Consider the following 25,716-nt stretch of genomic DNA (forward strand, 5'->3'; position numbering starts at 1 on the left):
CTCCTTTGTTCTTCAAGGTCGAATTGTGGGTTATGATACTTAACTTCCATGCTCTATTTCCAAGTCCGTGGATGACCTTAGTAGACTTTGAATCAAGATGTAGTTTTGATCAACTAAATTTGACTACAATAAGCTTGATATACCAAAATTTGTAAGTTTGACCTAGTGACGCTCTAATAGTAAAAATGTCATTATATTCTTTCGTATTATAATTTAAACAGTTTTAAAGTTGTTTCAACTGATAATGTTCTTTTTAGTTGGATCTTTTTTAATTAGACATCCAGTTAAGGGTCTTATAATCAACATTGAAATTTTGTTTTAATATGCCGATTTCCACTAGACATTCGGTTAAGGGTCTTGTAATAAGCTATTCCCATAGATAGCAGGTGTTTGTACGTGTAGTCGATGTTGCAAAACATTGTGCTAACACGATATGACATATCTACAACAATTTATAGCCTATATGCAACAATAGAGAAGAAGATATGGATCATCTGTTCTCCAGCATTATATATATTCAAGAGACATGGAGTTACATAGCTCAAGATTAAACATTACATGGCTCTCACAAGGAAAATGTGAAGGAACTAGTTTTAAAACAACGACAAGAAGATGGGAAGGAAAGTCAGGCATATCTCTGGAAAGAAAGAAACAACAGGGTCATGGTGAAAAAAAAGGGTGGTGGAATCGAGCAAACAATATGGTTGCGTTTTTTTTTTCTAAAAGCACTTTCGAAATGCATTTATGGTAAAAATTTTAATATTGGTGTTTGGTAAAGTAAAGTAAAAAGCACTTCCAAAAATTCCTCAACTTCGAAAAGCTTGGGAGAAGGAGCTTTTAAAAGCTACAAAAGCATAAGCTTTTTGTTCCACCTAATTTTAATGCTTGATTTATCTTTTTTATCCCAATTTTATTTTATAAATGACAAAAATTACCATTAAATTTAAATACAATCAATTTTTTTTATTATTTCTCATATTTTATTCTTTAAAGATTATAAGTTTTTCTTTTCAAATAAACTTTTGTTTTAATTATCAACAATAAAAACAAGAGCAAATATTAAATAATTTTAATTTGATTTTTTGTTTGAAAATTATATTTATAATAAAAAGTGTGCACCTAAAATAATCTTTTTTAACAATAATATAGTAATAATCCTTTAATTTTTTTTCTGTAAGAGGAGATTGATTAATCGATTTTCAGATATAATATAGTAATAATAGTAAAAGATTAATCTTTATTTTGAAAAAATATCCAAACTACAAGAAATTGGAAGGAATTCTAACAACATCCTTCTGAATTAGAATCCCTAATTTATAACATCAACAGTTTGAATCTGATATTTTACCAAATATAATTTGATTGCTTTTTTAATCAGCTTTACCTTTCATTTATTTATGAAATGTTCAACCGCTTTTTTCACACAGTACAACATAATCCACACACATCAAAAAACGCTTTTATAAAAAGCACAACAACACCAAACTAAGCCTAATTATTTAGGCCTGGTAATTTGGATTCAAGTTGAGTATGTTACTTCTATTTTTACTATAATAAAATCTTAACCTGTTCTGAAAAAAATAGAAAGAAACTTCTGCGTAAGAGTTAATAAAATTAACCATGTTAAATGTCTTTGTCAATTATTAATACGATGATCTACACAATAATGACCCAAAAATATAAAAAAAATTGAAACGAATTTGTGGTGCCTTGAATCACAGATTACAGTTACTATTAGAGAGTTCTTGTTAACTTGTCATAAGTATTGCTCATGTATTCTCGCGCGGTTCTCTTCCCACCATAGCCTCGCGTGCATCTCACCAAACTTTTCTCGGCTACGCGAAACAAGTAGAAAACAAAGTTAGCAGACGTATGGAACTTAAACAATGAATTGACTGTAACTCAAGTTTGGTCAAGAATACTAGTGATGGATAACAGAAGTTCATTTACCTGAACCTTACGCGTCTGAGCTCCCTAAGGCCACCTGGTAAGGCTCTGATGGTAATGTAGACTCCTGGTTCATCTTGTTGAACCCACTCACTCTCCATATCACTTGCATTGCTCATAGAAAGTTCCCCTGAACGATCAGCCTCTGAACTCGTTCTTGCAGAGCCATCAACGGAAGATGTTTCAGTCTTTGAACAGCTTATATTTGATACTTTTGGAGTTGAACTGAGGGCCGTGTCTTGGTAATGGCGAGAATGCATGGGTTGGTGATCAAGTGAATCAGATGGCGAATGACCCTTCCCGCTAGCTAAATGATGGAAATTTCGAGGAGGACGTTCTTTGCTTAATGGTGGTGTCACTGGGCTGTCTTCAGCTGATTCAACCTTTGAGCTCTGTATGAATGAATAGTGAATTTCAGCATGTAAACAAAATTACCAAGATGCAAATTCGTTCAAGAACCACAAATCAACATATACTTGACCGTCTAATTTGACTGTGATTTTTCAACTAACTTCTGACGGGAAAGTTTTAGAACAGTGTGACTGTTGTGAGGATTTACATGGTCATAGCCCAGGAGGTAAGTTCTCCAACATAAGGTGACCATTACCATGTGAGTACATAGCTGTGTGGACTCCGAGTAAATTGGTTAATAACTAGCAAGACTGAGAGGTGCTTACCTGATCTTCAGACCTTGGTGGTGTTGCATGAGGTACTGACTCTCGGTTGAACTTCTGGACGTTGTATAGCTCCATTACTTTATCATAGTTTTCAGACCACCACCTTTGAGCTTGCCATTTATTAAACATCTCTCGACTAACGAAACAAAATAATATCTTAGTTTGGTACTCAAAACTACACAACATAGACGAGTCCGCAAAGTTTTAACAAAATTAAAAGCACAAATTTCTAATTGATCACTTGAAACTAATGAAATCCCCTGCTCATTGTTCAGAACACCAATCCAAATGTTCCAAATAGATGACCATGTAATCTAACTTTCAGATCTGTGAGTTTTTCGATGAATATCAATTTACTGGAATTTATGTTTGAAAGGTGACGAGTGATTCTGTCTTTATCTAGCAACCCGAAGGTCACCACTCATCTAGAAACGAATTTGAGTTTCTCTTTTGAAGACACTATAGAGTTTCCCAATAAAACATTTGAGTTTATTATAGTTACGCAAACGAATCAGGAAGACAGTTGGGGACAAATAAATGAAACAAAAGAGATCAAAGAGAAAACTAGATATGTATGTAAACTTCAGCATTTCTCACTCAATTAGCACTAGCAAAGGTTGAATTCATCTTTCTATTTTACCATCAAGCTGTTTCGAATCTAACTGGTATTTGGGACCTTGGAGTAGAAATGAAGAATTATCCCGGAGCTGTTGAACTTCTTAACAGGCAAGACTTTTTATTAAGAAAATTTAACAAAACAGGGTATTAAAGGTTTTAGCCGAACTTACAGATGTTGAGGTTTATTTAGTAATCAAAATCCAGGACACATGCATACATTTTCTAACATTTGACGATGCTTAAGAAATCAAATACAGGACAGAGGCATACGTTCGACGATGCTTGCAATCAGGACTAGTCTAGTATTCATATATTAGTCATTGAAATACAAAAAATGTTCAAAAGTCACAAGTTATAACCAAACTAGACATTTGGTTGCTGGTTGCCCACAATCGGATAAACTGTCCATGTTCTGACCAGATTCAATAGGCATCTGAGGTTATAAAGGCTCATAGTAAAGCACAAGTAAAATCCAATAACGAAAAATCAATCATCCATATGGGAACTTCATACGGAACCATATAGCCTAGAGACTCGAACTTTGTTTGAACAATGACCTCATTCTTATTGTGAAATTTTGGAACTACCAAGTGTGGAAGCTGAAATCGATATATATGGCGTGCATGCCTCTACAATGATTGTATGAGCTAATGGCAAGGGGGATGAATGCGAACTTATATTTCAGAGAGAGAAGTACCTGAAGCGTATTCTTTTGAGATCATTCCCTCCCTCAGGCATAGAGACAAAGGTAATAAGAACACCAGGCTCAACTTGTGCCACCCATTCCTTAGGCTCTTCCTCATCCATTAACACAATCGACTCTGTCCTCCCACTTCTAGAAGGCGGAGTTCCTTCTCCACTCGAAAGCCCCTTCAACCTTGCTTCCATTTCTTTACCCCACTGCCTAGGCGTCGAACTTGAACTTCCACTTCCTGGACGACGATACGTTCCATGAAGCCTCTCAGAAGCAGAACCATTATCAGAATCTGCATAGTTCACATGTTGATTCGACCCAGAACAAGGTTTGCAGTTTTTATATGCCTCCGACGCCTTCAATGCAATGTCCTTGATCTAAAATTGAAAACCCCAATCTCTTATCACAAACCATAACACCAATCATTCATTTCAAAATTGCAAAATTGTTCTAACCCACCCGAACAATAAACCATCAACAACGAAAATTACATTCAAACGACACTCGCGAATCATTCTAATTGAAAAGAACAAAACAGAAACACTTAAACAGCACTTACTTGAGCACTGAGTGTTTTAACAGCTTGTTTAGTTCTCGGCGTTTCGGTTGTATCATCATCCTCTTCCTCATGAAGTGTTGTTGATCCGGTACCACCACCAGGAAGCTGTTGCTTTGAACAAGCTATACAAGTCAACATCCTCTTCAATTAGTTCCCAACAATCTGTCAACAAAAACAACAGTCAACTTTCAGACCAATAGATCCATTAAATCCTGAAATATCAAAAGTACAAACACAATAAATCAAATCAATCAAAATCTCAAGAATCAAACCTTTATACAAGCAAAACAAGAACTGGGGCAACTTCAAAATTGACAGTTCACTGAAAAACCCAAGAAAAAATAAACTAAGTAAAAAAGAGATCTGCTAGTGGAAGAAATGAAATGAAATTTAAAACCTCATTTAATTAGATTCAACTAAGTATGGATATAAAATTATTTCCAAGATAAAAAAAAAATTAATTAACCAAACCTTGAATTCCAACACCACCCCACCAAATTAATCAGCCTTCTGAACAAACCCTTTACTCCTACTGCAGTTGTTGCTGTCTTAATGCAGTCAGTCAGTCAGACTCTTGAATGCCCTTTCTTCATCTTCAGATTAAAGAAAAACCGTGTATTGAAAACCATGAAAAAAATTAAAGAAGGCTTGATACTGAAGAGACTTACTGTATACTGTATAACACAGTAAGAGACAGAGAGGAGGTAATGGTGGAAACAAGTTAAGCTAGGGCTTGAGCCCCCGATCAAGAAGGCTTTTTAATTTTTATGTTATTTTATTGGGAGAGCCAGGCAGTATTTGAGTAAGAAATGAATATTGAAATACACTCTCACAGTCTCGCTTTGTTTTACTGTGTTTTTGGAAGTCGAGCTGCACTAATTATTTGTCCATGGAGAGAAGTGAGAGAGCTGGGGGCTGCTGGCCCCTTTCTGTATCTGTTTTGTCTCCCTTTATTGTCCTTTGAATGGGAACTGGGGTCCGTGGGTCCCGCTTGGAAAGGTTTTGAGAACGATGCTCTGGTGGTGGCGAAAGTGAGATTTTGAGTGGTGGTGGTGCTGGAAGTACGATCGAGATTGTGTCACTCGAAAGCTATATTTGGTGTGCTGTTCAATGTGGTTCGAAAATGATTGAATCGGCGCAGTTTGACAGGCACTTGTGTTCCCTGAAAGGGACATGGTATATTTTCTTCCACTATTTTCTTTGGCCTTTTCATTTTTCTAATTATTTCTTTTTGCATTTAGTTCGGCCATTCTTTTCCTTAAAACATGATTAAGGTGTCTAATTAAAAGGATGCATTGGCTTAGAGATGTAAAACGTGTCGGCCCAGCATAGCCCAGCCACAAAATCACGTGCTTAGTGTGTTGCGTGTCGTGCTGTGTCGGAGATTAAGACGTGTCATGTCGTGTTATAAGGCGTATCGTGCTGTGTCAAAACGTGTTGGGCCGTGGTGTGCTGTGCTGGGCACATTTATTTTATGTTTTCGATATAAATATTTTCTAATTGGTATTATACGTGTTGTTATGAAAATAAGTCAACATTACGATAATAAAATGTCAACAATTCGTTAGAGAATAAACATTTTTTTGTGAAATATACATAAAATATGATGCATTGTGTCGTATTTTATACATATCATGACGTGTTTTCTGAACGTGTTGTGCTGCGCCGTGCCACGTATTTATCCGTGTCACGTGTTGTGCTGGGATACTGTGTCAATTAGTCTAGCCCAGACATTCCATGAAACTAATGTGATGTGCCGTACTGACCGAAATCATGTGTTGGGCTAGGTTGTGCCCAAATTTTAACGTATTGTGCTCGTGCTGGCACAATCCAATTTACACCTCCACATGGGCTTATATTGAAAATGATGTGCAAAAAAGCATGTACCATATTATGACTCAGTTTTGTACATTTTTCTTTTTGCTTTCTTAAATGTAACACAACTTGTGAGCTATGTGGCATGGACGTACTTGGAAATCTTCTCATGATGGGACGAAGTGTTACTGTTGTCGTTGCCTCGAAGGTTGCAAGTTTTTTAGATTGATACGAATGAATAGTTAAGAGTTAAGATTTGCTTATAAAATACTAATCATATGGACAAGTATAAAGATCAAAATGATTTTTTCTCTTACCTTATGAAAAAACAGATAAAAACACATCAACTTCTTCTTCCTTTGCTCAGAAGGACTAGATCGGCTTTAGGAATTGTTTTTGTTGTTTGTTGTTAGAGCGATTTTTATCTTTGCTATTTGGACAATTTTATCTACGCTTTTCTAGTGTTTCTTTCTAACGATTTGTTCGTGATTGGTTTTTTTGATAAAAGTACATCGGCGATTCGTTACGGATGAGATCAAAATTTTCTTTATCAGAAAAATAAATCTAGGAATTCGGGTTAGTCGCTGCACATGAAGAATTTTTGGGCGAAGCATTCCTCTGTCATAGGAGCATCTCTTTTCCAAGAAGAGAATCTATCAAAATGGTTGAATTATATTTTCGAGTATCATTTCTTCTCTGATCTCAAAGTACAAGATTTAGGTGCTATCGTAGTAGATCACTCTTTTTCCTCGCAATTTATTTACGTTTTGTATTTTTCTATGTATTTGTTTCATGTTACGATGTATTGCTTCTCTTTAAAACCATCAGGTAAACGTTTCCTGTGGAATGAAATACTTAAAGTTTGATAATAAAAAAAAATCAAAATGAATACTATACGATTAATTGCAAAATATGGTTACGAGAATTGCTTTTTTTATGTTGAATGGAAGAAAAATGGGAGAATAAAGGAAGTGAGAACAAAAGAATTCATGTTTTAGTGTTATTCCGGGCTAAATATTAGTACTTGGTTGAAAACTACCATGACAGATTCAACTTCTAAACGAAGTGAAAACAATAGATCCCAGTTCCACTTTATGTGATTAAATTAAAATGGAAAAGTGAACAAAGGAAAAGGGGACAAATGAAGCGGACACTCTTCTTAACTTTCCTCTCTGTAAACGTCACCTAGTAGTTATGATGATGATTTGACAACCAGTGAAGCTTCTTCATGACAATAAGTTCGTCTGACTATTGTGTGTGTTTTTTGCTTAAATTAAGGACAAATCGTCAAAAAGACGGACACAAGAGAGATGGAAGTGCTGTTGACCATTCTATGTGAAAAAGACGGGCAGAAGGGACGGAATGCTCGTATTAAACTAACTTCACCCGACCATTTGATTGATGATGCTAATATTGGGCGAGTCCACAGTTTCTTCCCCCGAACGAACTCAGATTTTCCATTTTTTACTTAAATATGCAATTTTGTGTTTCAGCACGTGCATCTTTGATGATTTACTTGATAGCTCAAATGTTGCCATTTATGTATTTTTTTTCCCCACGATTTGTTTGCTCTGCACTCTCTCCTCTCTCTAAATCTTTGTAAAGTCAACGTAAACTAAACAAAAACAACCTGAAAAGATCCAAATATTACCGTTAGACTCTCTTTTCCGATTTTAACGGCTATTTTAAGCCGGAATCAAACCGAAAAATTATGTAATCCTCCGAAATTTATGAACAAATAATCTTCGAGCCAATCTGTAAACCTCTTTTCAACCAGATAACAATCAATATCATTCATAGATGAGTTTATGAACTCATTTAATCAGATTATAGACTCTAATTAAACCTTTTAACCCTCTCATAGTCTCTCAAAGTCTCTATTCAATCCCCTGAACTTGAGTAAATGAGCTAATAAACTCATCTACTCAGATTTCATAATACATTCATCCTTAACCATTCGGCTCTCTGACGCCCAAAGACTCTTCTCAATCTACTTTTAAAGACACTCAAAGACTTTCAAAGACACTCAAAGACACTTACTGATATCCCTAGACCCTATTTTAATTTCTTCTTCTTCTTCCCTGCTTTCTCTCTTCTCCTTGATTTCTCCCTTCCTATTTTTTCTTCTCGTCTCTCCTCTGTCGTGTGTTCCTTACTCGGTTGGTGAAGAAGTTATAGAACTCCCATCATCATCTGAAATCTGCTCGACAATCCACTTGGCAACCTCCTCCTCATCGTGAATCTCAGCTCCTTCATTCTGATCCCCAGCACCTTCCTCCCATAGATTCTCAAATACAAATGATGTATGCTGAGTAAAAGGCATTTCTCCAACCTCTCCAATAACCATATTCATATAGTCATCCCCGGGTTCATCAGTCTCCCAGCCCAATCCATATTTTTCTTCACGGGTTATATCCCGAATTTGATGAACACCTCTCTCTAAACCTTCTTCCCTCCTTGTGATTGTATGCTTTCCTTCCCCTGAACTATACTCATAATATCCTTCATTATAATAATAGTTTCCATCTGCGTCATAATGCGCAGGATCATTTTCATCATCTGACTGGCTTCCATACCCCATTTGAATATTTATTCATAAAAAAGTCCTCAATTTCATCTAGCCCTGGTGGATTAACCAAGTCTTGTTGAACAGCTTCAAAATCTTCGTTAGCCTGAACGGGTACTTCATACAAGTTGAGCTGATCAGGCTCATCATTCTCGAGTGATTCTTCTTCAATCTCTGGCATCTCCCTACTGTCGGCTTCTTGATACTCTATACCGGGCTCAATCGAATGTGCAGTAGTATCCTCTTCTGAAGACGAAGTTGAACTACTAATCATTATTACATACTTATCAGTAGGTTGTTCATCTGAGGGTTCCACTCCGACCTTGTATTTCTTCTTTTGAGGAGATATTGGACTCTGATCTTTGCTATCCAAATGAGAATACCAGAGTTCAATTGTTTTCCTATCCAGAGGAAAAGAAAATGGAAATAAGTTTTGAATCCAGGCAATGTCTTACTCAATCAATCTCTATCTTGAAAAACCCATGGATCTCTAACCCAAAAAAACTTTCACCCACACTTGATATGTACCGAAGAAGGGGAACAAAATTTACTCAAATCTTTCTGCATTTGGAAATAGAGCATTAAATTAAAACTCAAAAGTCATTTTCTCAACAGAGCGCTTATCTCAACTACTTCTACCTCAAAAGTTTCTAACACATACCCAAAGGAAAAAACCCTTAAACCAGTCAAAAAACCACTGAATAATACAATCTCTCTTGCTTATCCCAACATAACTGAATTGAAACAAACAAAAAAAAAACAAAAACTCCCACAACGTTTTCTGTACATCTGACCTCCTTTTATCATCAAAACTATAGACAAGCACAACTCAGCCCATTCTATAATAATAGACTTAAACCTATGACCAAACTTTTCAAAATAAAGTTTGACTATCAAACTAGAATTCTCATCGACAAAAGATATCAGTTATCCAAAAAACCTTATACCATCTACAAGCCTCAAAACTTAAATTTCACCCAAAACCTCAACTACACTATCCTACAATTTAAAGTTCACAATCTTTCCCAATAACCAACAAGAAAAATCATGGCAAACAACCGAGCTTCCACCCCAAGTAATGAAATCAGTATTGAAGACCTTACTAGAAAAATGAAACACAAATTGATTATACCTCCAAACCTTAACCCAAAAGTGTACCTAAAACCAGAAAACATTGATCCTCTTCCAAAACAAAGATGGAACCAAACTGTCATTGGTAGACTCTGTAACAAGTTATCTTTCGACATTGGGAGAATTACCCAATATATAAGATCAAACTGGAATCTCAAATCTGAAGTTATAGTCAAGTTGTACAACCACAAAAGAAACTACTATCAATTTCATGTAAAAGCTAAAGATGGTTTTAATATAGTGAAGGGAGGTGGAGCTTGGTAGCTTATGTGAACTCTAGTTGTACTAGTGGAATGCCCTGTTGAAGGTCCACACCTAATCAAAGAGGAAGAATTCTACAAAATAAAAATATGGATGCACATAAAAAACTGTCCTACAAATTTCATCACACCCACAAACCTAACAACCATCGTAAGTCCAGCTGGATCTTACATCACTCATAAAAAGCCCTATGGAGAGCACACGAAGAGAAAAATATTGAATGCCTAGTTAACATTTGGGTTAATGAAGCACTTCCTTATGTGCGGAGGTTTACCCAACTCCCTAAAATCCTTCATGGGTGGAATTCTCATACAAACTCTTCAATCTCCCCCTTTGCAACACTTGTAGATGGGTTGATCATTCAACAAAGAAATGCAATGAAATAATCAAAGAAATTGAAGAAGGAAACATTACCACTCAAAACAAAGAAAAAACCACACCTACACATAGTGAAAATCTCCCTAATCCCACAAAATCCCCCATCCAAAATATCATCACTTTCTCAGCAGGAGAAAACAATAAAAATCTAACTCCTCAGACCCTTTTTTTGAAAGCTTGCTCGGATTTCCAAAACCCGACAATCCAAAATCCGAAACAACTCTCAACTCCAACAAAAACCAGATCCCACCAAAACAAAACCCAAACCCGAGTCCAAAACAAAAAACCCACAAATACTAAATCCCTAAAAAATACAGAAACCAATTTCAAAGTTTTTGAGTTTAACAATGATCAAGATCTCCCTTTCAATCTCAACGATCCTGCTCCAAATCTCAAAATCAATAACAATAGAAAAAAGGGTTCAAAACCAGGACATTGGTCCAGGAAAACTTTCTCCCAAAATATCACAAATGTTACAGAGAAACCTGCTAGTATAGAAGAAACCAATTTCGAAAATCTAACAAGCTCCAAGAAGAGAACCCAATTGATAGGAGAAGATAATCTCAAAAGAAACAAAACTTTTATGGAAATCAAGTCGACTGCTGCTGTTCTCAACGCAAACCCTCTCAGCCAGAACCAAAAGAGCTTCTCTCAGGTAAATCCCAATTCTAATGGAGACTTGAACAGTCAATCCAAGGAATCCCCCCAACTCCTTATAGAACCTGAAGAATTAATTCTAAATCAATAAGACTCTATCATGTTCAACTCGAACGAGGTAACCCTAAATCTCCCAATGTTTAAAATTGTTTTTTTTTTTGTATTCATCTAGAACTAAGCATGAAAAATAGTATGTATGTAGTAGATACTAGCTATACAATTACCATAACACTACATGTTTTCCAGGATAGAATATCGATTAGGAATGATCCTTTGAAAAACATAGGTAGAAAAAAACAAAAATCCTTCTCATTTGATATTCTTGTATCTCTGAATTTTTTCATTATAAGCTCTGGAATGTTTCAATTGAATTCTATACACATTGTTATGTATGCTAAACTCTTAGAAAACCAAATTAAAAACTCTAGAGACCAAAGGAATACCCACAACTACATGAACCACAAATAAACCTACAAAAACAACAACCTAGGAAAATTTTCATATCCCAAAATATCTTATTTCTGGCAATGTATTAAGACCATAGAGTGGAACTGCCAAGGATTAGGTAACCAGTATAACCCTGCAACTTATTCTAGCTTAAATGATATTCTTAACAAAGAAAATCCAGATATCATCTTTATCTCAGAAACTAAACAGCAAACCCAAAGTGTTGAAATAATCCTCAAAACTTAAAATTCACAATTACTGGATAGTACCTCCCCGTGGAATCGCATGGGGTTTAATTCTTGCTTGGAAATCTAACATAAACCTTACCATTCTATATTACAACCACAACCAAATCAATGCTAGAATATTTGACCATACCATTAATAACAGTTGGATTCTTACTGGTTTTTATGGAAACCCCTACAGAGACTTAAAAATTGACTCTTGGAAAATGATTAGAGAAATGGCTTCTACCATAACTAAACCATGGGTCATTACAGATGACTGTAACGTAGTTTCGTACGATTATGAAAAACAAAGTAGATGTCCTCTAAACCAAAACGAAGCCGATATGTTAGATAACATAGGTCTCCAAGACTTAGTATTCAAAGGTTATCCCTTCACCTGGAACAATAAAATACAAGGATTAGAATTTACAGAAGAAAGACTAGATAGAGCTTTAGGGAACAATGCTTGGTTTAAAACCTTCCATTTAGCACAATAACACACTTGTGTCCTCTTATCTCTGATCACATTCCTATTTGCCTCAATAATCAGAATATTTGGAATGATGGTCCCAAACCCTTTAAATATTTTGGTCCATGGATAGATCACCCCAAATATAAACCCCTCATTGAAGAAGCTTGGAAATAATGTTATAGGATCTTCTGCATTCTGTTTTACCAAAAAATTAGTCAATGTTAAACATACCCTTAACAAATGGAATTAAGAGTCTTATGGAAATATAAACACTAATATATCAAAAACTAAGAAAAAACTAGACATAGCTAATAAAAACTTACCTTCTACCATAAAAGCCAGAGAAATGGCTAAACTCACTGTTGATCTAAACTACTGGTATAAAACAAAAGAAGAGTTTTGGAAAATAAAAAGTAGAGAACAATCCTTAGCTCTAGGAGATAGAAACACACACTATTTCCATGATTCAGCCAAACAAAGATATAGGAGAAATAGAATATACACCCTACAAAACAAGAAAGGCGAGCGGATTAATACTAAAATTGAAATCACAGACTGCCTTAATGAACACTTTAAACAAATAACAACTACTGTGAACCCTGAAATTTACGAAAATATGCTGAACCTCATACCTACCTGCATAACTGTTCAAGACAACAATATGCTACAACAAATCCCAACTTACGATGAGATCAAAAACACTTTATCCGCAATGGAACCTAATAAAAATCCGGGACCAGATGGCTTCCCACCTAATTTCTACCAAAAAAATTGGAATACTATCAATGAAGACCTTGTGAACATGGTTCATACTTTCTTCAAAACTAAACACATCCTGAAAGAGATTAATTCCTCTTTCATCTCGCTTATCCCTAAAACTGAGAAACATCTAACCCCAGCTGAATTCAGACCCATCTCCCTTTGTAATACCTCCTATAAACTTATTTCGAAACTCATAGCCAACAGAATAAAACCTCTTCTAAATAAAATGATTTCCCCTTTTCAATCTACCTTCATCCCTGAAAGACAGATTTCCGACAACATTGCTGTGGCTCACGAAATGATCCATAATATGAGAAAAAAAACCAACTTAATGGGTTTAAAAATTGACATGTCTAAGGAATTCGATAGAGTCAAATGGCCTTTCCTCATTAAAATCATGAGAAAAATGGGATTCTCAAACAATTGGTGTGATATTATTCTTCAATGTATATCCACAATAAATCTAGCTATCCTCCTCAACGGATCTCTGTGTGCTTTCTTTAAACCCACAAGAGGTTTGAGGCAGGGGGATCCGTTATCCCCCTACCTATTCTTAATCTTTATGGAATCTTTTTCTAGAACCATTTTCCACGCTGAAAATTTAAACCTAATCCATGACCATAAAATATCTATCCAATCCCCTTCTGTCAGCCATCTGCTATTTGCAAATGACTGTCTTATCTTCTGTGAAGCTACCCCCAAACCAGCACTAATCTCTTAAAAATTCTCTACGATTTTGGAGAAACTTCTGGGAAACTCATTAACCTATCTAAGTCAGGCATCTTCTACAGCCCACTCCTAGATCCACACACAAAAAACCAAATACAAAATATCCTAAATGTTCAACCAATTCCTTTAGAGGATAAATACTTAGGATCCCCTGTAGCACCCCCTAAGCTAGCAGCTGGCTAATCCAAGAGTTGAACTAAATAATGGGGCATTACGAATCTAAATCAAATACTTAAACTTTCAATTAAGAAATCTGCTACAAAAACTTAACTCAAAACTAGCCCCCGCTCATAATTATATATATACAAGGACTTCTCTCAAATGATACAAATACAATAGTCGTTTGGTTTACAATTATAATATGCAACATAATAAACATAGCAGAAGTAATCTAACAAACGGACTCAACTCCTCGAAACTTCCGCTGAACAACTTTGATCTGTCTCTGAAACTGAAAGTGGGAATAGGTGAGCACATCATCCCTAAAAGGGATGCCCCGCAGGAATAACATTTAACTTTCATGCAATCATTGGAAATGATTCGAGAATAATTCATGTTTTCTCTAACACTAAACACAACCAAATCGCAGAGGTAAACAATCATGTATATGGAACTAACTCCTTCCAAATAATATATAATATGGTGACTCGTCCCGCACCTAGATAGCTATATGGTGAACTCATCCCGCACCTATTAAGCATAGCTCGAAAGTGAGTAGTATAAATGAAGGAGCAGTACCTATATACCACAGATGGAAATTCTCATTTCCAAACAATCAAATGGATACTTATTTCCCAAACAATTCATAAAGACAAACAAACCATTGCAATACCTTTCCAAGCAGTGGAAAGATTAAAAGAAATAACAAAATTTTCGTAAATCAAAGTTGAACAATGCATGGAAAGCACAATTAGACAATGCATGAATTTGTTAAACATAAACTTTTGTAAAGAAAACAACAATAATCACAGAAGAGCTAAATATAGATTCCCACCTCTTTTGATGACAAGCCACGCCAACCTCGAGATCCGCGATCCATTGGTTCATCCTTTGAATCGAGCATTGTTAATATAGACTAACTGTTAATCACACAAGAATCTAACCAAAGTGGCTCATACAAGAATCATATAGTTCTATCTAATGATTCTAAGCCCATTTATTCTTCTACATCATTTTATTATCTATCTTTAATATATCTAAGGTTTACTAATTAAGTTAGGTTGGTTCTATAGTCTATTAACTATGTCTTATGAATACCTACAACTTTATAGAAGAAACGAAAATCTAATTCGGACCACAAGAGGTCCAAAACATCTAATTAAAGCCCAAGTCCACTAAACAAGCCCATTACACAAGGTCTGATCTAACTGGGTCAATCTAATGGTCACTGACGGTCAAAGGTCAACTATCAGACAACGTCAAAGTCAAGGTCCTGGTCAAACAGTCAAGGTCAAGTCAACTCGACCAAGGTCTACCGAGTCAACTCGGTCAAGGTCTACTGAGTCAACTCAAAGTCAATCCGATCCAACTCAGATTAACTGGGTTAACTCAGTTCAGTCAGACTGAGTCAGCTAAACAAACGAGTCAGACTGAATAAGTTCAGTCAGACAAACCAAAGGTTCTTACCCAACTACAATTCTAACATCAGTTCAATTTCAATCTATTTCGTTGCATCAAATCATTCATTCAAATAACTTCAAATTCCAATTACAATTATAAATTCTAGTTACCTGCAATTGCAGCTTTAAGCTTTTCACAGCAAGACTAACTATAATTCTACAACTTCAATTATCCACCCTTCCTTGCCTGCAACTCTTGTTCCATACACAACATTCATACCATCACCAGACACTCATATTCATTATCACCAACAAGAAAATACTCATCTCATCTTCTTTTCATACCCTCAGATTCACACACAGCTCAAAACCCTGCACCTCAGCCCAATTCAAACAAACAATACACAACAGCACCATCACCCTATACATTCTGCAACACCTTCAATTCTCTCGACAACGTATATGCTCCTCCACAAGATTCTTGCAAACAGCTACAACAATCTTCTCACTCCCCGCACCACCAACACAACTGCAATCAAAACTACATACATCTATTTCAGTGACTACACTGCCAACCCCATGAACTGTACATCAACACACTTGTCTCGAACCTGAATGCTGGTTCAAAGTTCTGTAACACAGTCAAGCACCAATATCTCTTCCTTATTCTAATCAGCACAACCAATTGCTTGTTCAGATCATAACAATTCTATTTAAACCTATGTAACTCAACAATAACATCCACATCAACAATATAAGTCTAAACTACATGCTATAGCTCCATTATCAATCACTGCTTTAATCAATAACACCCACAACAGCAGAACAAACCTCTTTTCCTAATGCCAATTCTTCAATACAACAAATATACTCATCTTAACCATTTTTCACCACCAGTTCAACATAGCTGTTTCAAATTCACCTTCCTATCTTCAATCCATACATATTTTACAAATTCTATCAACCCACACATCTCAAATTATCAACATTCCTCAATTCAGAACTAAAACAATGATTACTTAAATTTGATAAAATCTTAATAAAACTCAATTACTGAAGAAGATTTACCTTGGAAACAAACCATAATCCTTTACAGTTGCTCCACCTCCATCTGATTCAGATTCAGCGCCATGTTCTTATTAACTTAACTCAACCGAGCAAACATCTCCAACTAACTATACCCATCAGTTCAATTAACTAAAACTCTATAGTCTTCATCTTCGATTCTCAGAAACCCTAAAACCAATTCTCAATCCTCTATTTTCTAATTCGAGTTCACAACATCAATGCAGTCCTCAAATTAAGCAAACCCATCTTCTACTTTCTCCTTATCCAAAACCCTCAAGAACGAAACCCTGATTTCTCAATTACTTGAATGATATGCATCTCGGTAACCAAATCTTCAAATCATTCAAAACACCATCTCTAATCAGTCACATAATAAACACCCAATTTCATCTTCCTTGATTCAAACCAACAGGTAACTCAATTTAAAATCCACGAACCCTAATTCTTATCTCCGTTGTTTCTTTAATCAACACCATCATGCAGACTTCATCTTTTGTTCACCGTTGTCAACCTCAGCTACTTTGTTATTCCACACAAACCCTCAATCAAAACAAGAACTCTAAATACTCAGCTGATTTCCTATTCTTCTCCACCTTAATTAACAGCAGCACCATCTCCGTCGTCGCCTAAATAACTTCCTCAGTAATTTCTCTCAATCGATTCTCACGATTTACTCTCTGGTGAAAAGCAGAGAAGGAGCAGAAGAAAAGAAGAAGAATGAGAAGAGAGAAAAAGAAAGAAGAAGAATGAGAAGAAGAAGAAAAGAAGACACGAGTTAATCTTCTCGATCGGCTAGGGATAAGTCTATGAAACACCCATTGAATTGATAAGGGAAGTCTCAGACTATCTAATGTCAAAAAGACGTTTTTGCGCTCCTCACTATTATGACGTTTTCTTCTTTGTCTGGCATCCGATCGACACGTTCGAATAGTCCATTCTACATAACTTTTCGAGATCTATCAAACGATACTAGTTTCGTATCTGAATCGTTGTTAGATTAATTTCTATTAATTAATGTTCGCATTAAACTAATCGAGATACTATTGTCGAATATGTCTCTTGACTAGTCTAATAGCGTTGAAGAGCTTGAGGGTCCTTACACCCCCTTTTACTAACATATCAAAAATAAAATGTTTCGAACCCTTAGTAAAGAACATGAAAAACAGATTAATTGGATGGAGGAAAGAAAACCTTACTACGTCTGGGAAAACAATCATCATAAAACATGCCACTTCCACCATGAGCATATTTCAAATGAATTGTTTTCGTATCCCAAAACAAACTTGTAAAGATCTAAATAAAATCCAGAGTGATTTCTGGTGGGGCAAGGATATCGAAACACCTAAAGGTGTTTACCTTAAAGCCTGGTATTCTTTTAGCAAATCTATGGAAGATGGAGGATTAGGACTTCAGAATATTCAACATTTTAACTCACTATGATAGCTAAAAAAGGTTGGCGTCTTAACGAAAATCCTGACTCTCTTTGGGGATCTATCTTCAAAGCTAGATACTTCCCAAACACAGATATAATGCACTTAGACACAAAAAATAAACAAACCGACAACTGTGTTTGAAAAGGAATAAAAAGTGGTATTGAAAAAAATCCAAAAAAACAGTTTTTGGGAACTAGGAAAAGGAGACAAAATCAACATCTGGACTGATTTTTGGAATCCAGGGGTAAAACCACCAATACTGAAACCAAATAATAATATTGAGAACATAAACTTTGTAAAGGTCTAATCAACCAAAACCAGACATGGGACAATAACAAACTCAGAAGATGTTTTGACCTAGCTACAGTTACAAAAATCCTGCAAATAAAAATTACCAACATATAATAGGGAAGACAAAGCCGTATGGAACTTAACTAGTAATGGTAGATTCACAGTAAAAGCCCTCTATAGAAATCTTAACACCTATGAAACATATGGAAGAGACTGGACAAGAATATGGAATCTAAAGGTTTCACTTTCAATCAAGATGTTTGTATGGAAACTAGCATATTCCATTCTACCTAACAGTATGTGTGTTGCTTCAATATTACCAAACATAAATAAAACTTTCCAGATGTGCAATGAACAAAATGAAACTATGACACACATGTTTTTAGAATGTAATTTTGTCACTCAAGTCTGGAACCACCTAAATTTCAGCATTCACTATGTAAGAAATAATGCAATCAACTTCCATGATTGGATTAACGATTGGTGCATCTCCATCGAAAAAACTGGTACTGAAATGAGTTGGGCTGCCTTATGCAGCACAATAACTTGGCACATCTGGAAGGCCAGATGTAACAAAGTCCTAGATAAGAAGGATCAAAATAGTTGGCAAACTGCCACAACCATTGTCAAGTACATCAACTCTTATTTGGATGTCAACAACAAAGATTACAATATTGTTCAAACTCTGTATTATGACCCACTCAAAGATCAGAACCTACATATCACCAAATGAACAACTTGGCATTACCCTGGCTTCATGAGATATAGGATAAACATTGCAATATCAATGATGTCCGATATTTGTGATTTTCCATGGCCCTAACACTTGTTAATGATACAGGAACATGTAAATAAGCAAGAGGGGAATCATCAGGATGAAATTCCAGGGATCTTCTAGAACTAAATGGAGCTGAAGCAACATTCCAGTGGGAGACAGAGTTAAGTGGACACAACATTGAATTCCAAAGCGATTCAGAACCAATATTGCTGCTGCTAGTTGGAATGTACGCTAAATCCAGAGAAAAAAGATTCAATGACAGTTCTTTTTTTGGAAGCCAAAACAACAAGCCTCTTAATTTTAAAGCTATGTCTTTTATCTTAATCAACAAACAAAACAATGCTTTGACTGCAAACTTAGCTGTTTTTTGTAACAAATCCATCACCTTGGATAGATGGAAAAACAATGAGCATAGAAATCTGATGAATCAACTCAATATCCGAGATGATAATGTCAGAAATATAAGCCTCAACTAGTCCTTTTGTGATTGTTTATTGTGAAAACCACAGTCACACCCATTTTTTCAGATTTCTCCCACTATTAAACCCACCGACAAAAAACTACATGCTCGCCCTTTTTTGGAAGAAAAACTAGGCGTAGGCCCATATTTTCTGAAATTATGCTTTCGCTTATGTTTGTGTTTGTTTCTTTTTTTAGTCTTCAATCATTTGATTTTCTCCGTCGGCTGAGAGTTCGATTTCTTACCGAATAAACAAAACATTTCTCTAGGTTTTCCTTAAATCTAGTTACACATGCTGCTTAGAGAAGAAAAATAAAATCTTCTACTGTCCAAATCGAGAACACAAAGAGGATGAAGTTCAGAGATGAATCTGAGATGGAGACGATGATGCTATGACAATTGAATCTGGTTAGGGTTTACTGTGAGATTGAGTAATTGATTCACATAGATGAGGAAAGGGTTTGTTGTGGTTATGTTGGTCGAAGAAATTAGGGTTTTGTTCTGTGATTTTGAGAGAATAATGATGTTACAGACAATAAGAAAGAACGGATTTGTATCAATTCGTGAAGGCAGTAAGGATTGAAGAGGGTTTTGATGGAATTGATGATGGAAGAAGTCAGTGGTACGGAGTTCATGGAGATATGACAGTAGCAGGAATGAATGGGTTTGTGGTTATGAATGACTACAACAGAAGCTAGGGTTTGACATGGAATCGACCATGGAAATGGGTTTTATGGCAATGATCAAGATAGGAACACAGAGTTGGTGATTGAAGCTGTTTCCCTCGGAGGAGCTGAGAGATTCAGATGGAGATCAGATGGAGCTGACTTATGAACCGGTGATGTTTGAGATGACAGATGCTGCTGAAAACAGCTGATGTTGTTTATTGGTTGAAGTTTTAGTGATTCAATTGAACGGTATTGAGAAGGGTCTGAAGAGCCAATAGAAGGCGGTGGATGTTTACAAAGGGTGTGTGTTGGCTGAAGTGGTTTATACTGGCAATGCTTACAGAAGATGGAATTGAAGAATATTGATTGTGCTGTCGACGGGTGTGTGCCTATAAGGTGACCTGGTCGGGTGAGTCTCGGTGTTTCCTATGGTTTTGATTCGAACAGGAAATTATATATCAGATGTTTCTACCGGTACAGGTGATGTGGCAGGGGTTAGATGAAAGACAAGATGCTGAAGATGAAGATTTAAATGGCTCACTATTTATGTTGTTGTCCGGTGATCATGGTCAGTATTTGAAACAGAGATTGAAATGGCATAGCTGAGAACAAATGAAAGAAAACTGAAGCTCTTATTGAGAATTGGCTGAGGAAGAAATGTAGTTGCTTCCAAGGAATGGTTTTCTGCATAACATGTTATGCAGATTAAATTAGATGCATAAGTTGTTATGCAACAAACTAAAAAGGTGCATAAAATGTTATATAGCCATCTTTAAAGGGTGCATAATCTGTTAGGCAGCAGAGAAAATGGCATCATATTGTATTATGCATCCCTTTTGTTTCTATCACTGCTATCAACCAAAAAATGGTTGCATAATTTATTGTGCAACTACAAAAATGACTGCATAATCAGTTATGCAAACGATAAAATGACTGCATAATCTGGTATGCAGCTACAAAAAAAGTTGCATAATTTGTTATGCAATCGAGAAAACGACATATATTTTATTTTTAGTACTATTATTAACCAAAAAATGGCTTCATAATATGTTATGCAGCTCCGAAATGACTGCATAATATTGTTTTTGTAGTTGTATAACCAAATTAGTAGATGCATACGCCAATAAAATTTTTTACATAATGTGTTATGCATCCATTTAGGTAGTTACATAATGTATTATGCATCTTTTATTGTATCTGCATATTATGTCATGCATCATTTTCGGTGGCTGCATAGTGGTGGTTATGTATGAAGTTTTCGAAATTTTTGCGTAGCTTTGACATTTTCATAAAAAACTTAAATTTGATATTGTTGTTGTACTCATTGCGTAGATCTCTTTATGCGAAAATACGGCTGCATAATGCATTATGCTTCGATAAAATTGTTGCACAATCTTTTATGCATCGAGAAAATAGATACATAATGCATTATGCATCTATTTTTTATGCACGCACTAATACAATGGCTACATAACTAGTTATAGATGCATAACTTTGTTATGCAGATGCATAATTTTTTATGCAATGAAAAAATGGTTGCATAATTCGTTATGCGTCTGCAGAATGTGTTATGCTTCTTTTTTGGTGGCTATATAATGGTTATGTATCAAGTTTTCGAAAATTTTGCCTAAAATGATGATCACCTCCGATTTTTTTGTGAAAAACAAAAATTTGATATTGTTGTTTGTACTTGTTGCGTAGCTCTCTCAAAAAGATTTCCAACGATATAAAATTTGTAAAATTCCAAGGCGCGTATTTTTAGATATGTTATATCCAAGTTGTGTTTCCAATTATACCCCTGATGCGTAACCCGTCATACAAATATTTTTAATAATTTCATATAATTATGGGTGTCACGAAATTAATTATGGATGTCACTGTACTTAAAATTAATTGTGGGTCTGACAATGAAAATATTTTTTTTTTTGGCCTGCGTCTAAGTTTCCCGTTTATTCAACTTTCTTATAAAAAAAAACGATGGTCCATGGACGGTATCCGGAGATGTGAGCTGCCCATGGATTAGAGAGGAAATGGGGCTGCTGGCCCTTCCTCTCTATCTTTTTTGCGTCTTTATTGCCTTTTCGATGGGGTTGGGTCTGTGGGGCCCACTTGAATAGATTTTGGAAAGGAAAATTTGTTGATTGGTCCAAAGCCCATATAGTTATTTATAGTAAGGTCCAAACAGAATTTTTTTTTATCCGGAGGTCCAAAATTAATAAAAAAATTGAAATGACCATAATACCCCCTACTACCAAACGTGTGTGTCTACACTGCTTACAAATTTGAGTACATATCTGGCACACTGCTCACAAATTCGAGTACATATATATGCTAACAAATTTGAGTACATATATGCCGCACTGCTTACAAATCTGAGTACATATCTGTCGCACTGCTTACAAATTCGAGTATATATCCGCTGCTTACAATTCGAGTACATATCTGCTGCACCGCTTCCAGGTAAAGTACATATCTGTTAGAATCAATTATAAATAAATTATCACATATTTCAGTATTGCGCATACGTACTCATGGATCAAACAAAAAAAAGTGACAAAACTCTGAATAAAACAGAATCGAAAGAAGTTTCTATTAGTACGCCTTATACGTACTGCGTATTCATGAAATAAAAATGAACTGCCTGTAAAAAAAAATTGATGAATCCATGAATAATAAATATATAACATAACAAAGCACATATTTCAGTATTTCACATACGTACTCATGGATCAAACAAATAAAAATGTGGCAAAAATCTGAATAAAACATAATCAAAAGAAGTTTCTATCAGTACACCATATATATACCGCGTATTCATGAACTAAAAATCAACTGCATGTAAATAAGAATTGATGAATTCATGAATCCTGGAAACTAAAATTCATAGCTACCAAACCATGTGCAAATGGATTTTTAAGAAAATCAATCTCCTAATTAGCAACTCACTTCTATGTTCTCAATCTTTGCAAAAATCTGAGTCTGACTAAGTTGACCCAGGGTAGACAGGAACTCACGAGCCTATAATAAAAGAAGATAAACATGTTAGATACACACAGTAGATCAAAAGTGCTTCAAATGGGTTAACACTTCAATCGTCAACCATAACTAGAGACTGATGAACCATGTTATACGGTATTAGTAACAAGAGAAATCAATTATTTAAAGTTCTTACTTGGCGAACATCCTCTGCATGCCGGGTATATGATAGGGAGAGAAAGTCAATTTCGTTTCTGACACCCCAGGTGCTTATCACCTAAAAGAAGGAAAAACTTATCATAAGAAAAAGAGCACAAAAACGTATAAGAACATGAAGGCTTCTGTGATTATTGAGAAGTGTATAATCCCTCTGTTCATAAGATCAATGACACACGACATCAGTAACAACCATTTCACTACTATGAGATGCTAACAGATACTTTTGAAATTAGTTAGACATTGAAGCACATGAAAGAGAGAGATATCCAGACACTTGCAATTAAACAGATACGTACTGCAGCATTCTTAAATGTGAATTTGAGAGACGTGCAAAGTGAACAATGATCCAGACAGTACTGCAGCATTCTTAAATGTGCAAACCACATCTACTTCTTTCACCGAGGATACCTAAAGTCAAATATCAAGATTCATATAAGATATCAATGGGGAATACCCTAAGAACTCCTCCAAATGTCAGAGTTCAGTGCCTTACCTCAAGCCAAACTGATGTAGTTTCACTTCCTGTGAACAGGTATTGACCTAGAAAGATGGTGTCTCCTTTCTTTACTGCCTGCACAGAATCATATAGCTTAGGATAACATAGTCACACAGGTATCGCAAAGACAACAATTTGAAGGTTCAAGGGAACATCTACACTGTCATCCTTCTTCCTAATCATTGTTTTCCAATTTTACGATATACGTCAACAGAACGCAAACATATTCGAATTATGTGACAACAATTCCCAAGCCCAAACTGAAATTACACTATGATTTAACCAAAATTTTAGCACACCTTTGCTAATCCATCATAATTGATTGGCAATACATCTGAAGTTGCTTCTTTATCTTGATCCGAAGTCAAAACAACCGATGATTCAGCCTTCAGTGCAATCGATTTTTCACTTTTATTAAGAACTTGCAATTCAGGGCCTATTGTATCTAGCATAACCTGAAACAAGTGAACCACCAGATATGCACATTTATTATCAATTTTCACTCTATAATCCATAATAGAAATTCCAAAAAAACGATTCAAAAACTGCAACAACAACGAAGATCATGACAATTCCTAAAACAATCCAATTCAAATCAACAAAACTTACAGCACAGAGTTTCTTAGTACTCTTAACAAGTATGATTAGTATGATTTTGAGAAAATAAAGAAAGAAAATAACTAGAAAATCAAATTGAGAGTTCAAATAAGCTAAAACCATCAAAATCTAACCAAAAAATCGAATAATTACGATCAAGATTCATAAAAACAGTACGTCATATACGTACTGATGTTTAATACACAAGCAAAAACTGAAACCAAACATATAGAAGCATAGTAAACACAGAAAAATCAGTACGTCATATACGTACTGATGGTTAATACATAAAACTAAACTGAAACCAAACCAAAAGCCAACAAAATGAAACTAAAATTCTAGATCTACAAACGAAACAAACGTAAAACATGATTTTATAACTAGATCTGGACTATTTTCATCAAAAACCTTCAGTACATCATATATGTACTGATGATTAATACACAAAAGCAAACTAAAAACAAACCATAGACCAACAAAACCGAGTTAAAACATCAGATCTAATAATGAAATGAACATAAAACATCAGTATCTATCTAGATCTAAAGTATTTTTACCAAAATTGAAGTAAAAAATTAACGAATCAAGCATGAAGATCATAAACACAAAAAAACTGAATTTAATTCCTCTTTTCGGAACCTTAAAATCTGAATTTTGAATTCTTTTTCCCATGAAATCAAGAGATTTGGATCTCAGATTAAGATAGAATCAATAAAAAACTTAAAATAAAGATCAGTATAGGTAAATCAACTTACGAAATACCTCAGAATCAAAACAAATATTTCAGTATTACATATACGTACTCATGGATCGAACCCAAAAATCAATTAAAAAACGCTGATAGAATCCAAAATCAATGACAAAACTTTGAATATAACCGAATCAACATCAGATCTAATACCTAAACATTAGATTTTTCTATAAACATAAAAATTTCTCTAATCCGAGAAGAAAAAAAACCTAAATTAAAATTAGCTTTTGAAGAAGAAAGGAAAAATGAAAACCTAAACTATACCAACAGTAAGGAAGTAAACCTACCGATTAATCTTATTTTGAATTCACGAATTGATCAACACCTCAGAAGATCTTCATAGCCGGAGCTTTTCACCGAACCACAAATGAGAAAATGAAGAAGAAGAAGAAGAATAAATCGAGAAATGAAGAAGAAATGGATTTGGTTACTGCTTTATATACTTAAGGGTGTTTTCGGTATTTAAAAATACGTCCTCAT

The 25,716-nt window shown here is 35.2% G+C and overlaps 2 protein-coding genes and 1 long non-coding RNA gene across 3 annotated transcripts; all 3 read right to left on the reverse strand.

Moving 5' to 3' along the window:
* Positions 1 to 1,605: 1,605 nt before the first annotated feature.
* Positions 1,606 to 5,302, reverse strand: LOC113353225 (protein Brevis radix-like 2). The gene is made up of 7 exons (XM_026596902.1): positions 4,967 to 5,302; positions 4,768 to 4,817; positions 4,496 to 4,657; positions 3,940 to 4,313; positions 2,625 to 2,760; positions 1,951 to 2,339; positions 1,606 to 1,835 (listed from the first exon to the last, which is right to left on the reverse strand). Exons 3-7 carry the CDS (start codon positions 4,631 to 4,633, stop codon positions 1,757 to 1,759), a joined length of 1,116 nt encoding a protein of 371 aa, XP_026452687.1. The 5' UTR covers positions 4,634 to 4,657; positions 4,768 to 4,817; positions 4,967 to 5,302; the 3' UTR covers positions 1,606 to 1,756.
* An 8,907-nt stretch (positions 5,303 to 14,209) lies between these two features.
* Positions 14,210 to 17,288, reverse strand: LOC113347599. Its single transcript, XR_003359123.1, has 3 exons — positions 15,671 to 17,288; positions 14,935 to 14,988; positions 14,210 to 14,391 (listed from the first exon to the last, which is right to left on the reverse strand). It is a non-coding gene; the product is annotated as an uncharacterized LOC113347599 (long non-coding RNA).
* Positions 17,289 to 18,820: 1,532 nt separating this feature from the next.
* Positions 18,821 to 25,577, reverse strand: LOC113350965 (pyruvate kinase 2, cytosolic-like). Its single transcript, XM_026595058.1, has 6 exons — positions 25,524 to 25,577; positions 24,188 to 24,343; positions 23,886 to 23,963; positions 22,598 to 22,670; positions 19,131 to 19,300; positions 18,821 to 18,871 (listed from the first exon to the last, which is right to left on the reverse strand). Exons 2-6 carry the CDS (start codon positions 24,338 to 24,340, stop codon positions 18,821 to 18,823), a joined length of 525 nt encoding a protein of 174 aa, XP_026450843.1. The 5' UTR covers positions 24,341 to 24,343; positions 25,524 to 25,577.
* Positions 25,578 to 25,716: the final 139 nt, after the last annotated feature.

The sequence above is a fragment of the Papaver somniferum genome, chromosome 2, assembly GCF_003573695.1.
Source record: "Papaver somniferum cultivar HN1 chromosome 2, ASM357369v1, whole genome shotgun sequence".
In the NCBI taxonomy this organism is placed as follows: domain Eukaryota; kingdom Viridiplantae; phylum Streptophyta; class Magnoliopsida; order Ranunculales; family Papaveraceae; genus Papaver; species Papaver somniferum.

Excerpts from the sequence above, each read along its gene's own strand:
- LOC113350965 (XM_026595058.1), bottom strand. The coding sequence starts at position 24,340 with ATGCTAGATACAATAGGCCCTGAATTGCAAGTTCTTAATAAAAGTGAA. Across the intron at positions 23,964-24,187 it reads ATTATGATGGATTAGCAAAG|GCAGTAAAGAAAGGAGACAC; the intron begins GTGTGCTAAAAT and ends GATTCTGTGCAG. Across the intron at positions 19,301-22,597 it reads GCGGATATATACTCGAATTT|CGTACATTCCAACTAGCAGC; the intron begins GTAAGCAGTGCG and ends CTCTGGATTTAG.
- LOC113353225 (XM_026596902.1), bottom strand. The coding sequence starts at position 4,633 with ATGTTGACTTGTATAGCTTGTTCAAAGCAACAGCTTCCTGGTGGTGGT. Across the intron at positions 4,314-4,495 it reads TTAAAACACTCAGTGCTCAA|ATCAAGGACATTGCATTGAA; the intron begins GTAAGTGCTGTT and ends TTTCAATTTTAG. Across the intron at positions 2,340-2,624 it reads CACCAAGGTCTGAAGATCAG|AGCTCAAAGGTTGAATCAGC; the intron begins GTAAGCACCTCT and ends TCATTCATACAG.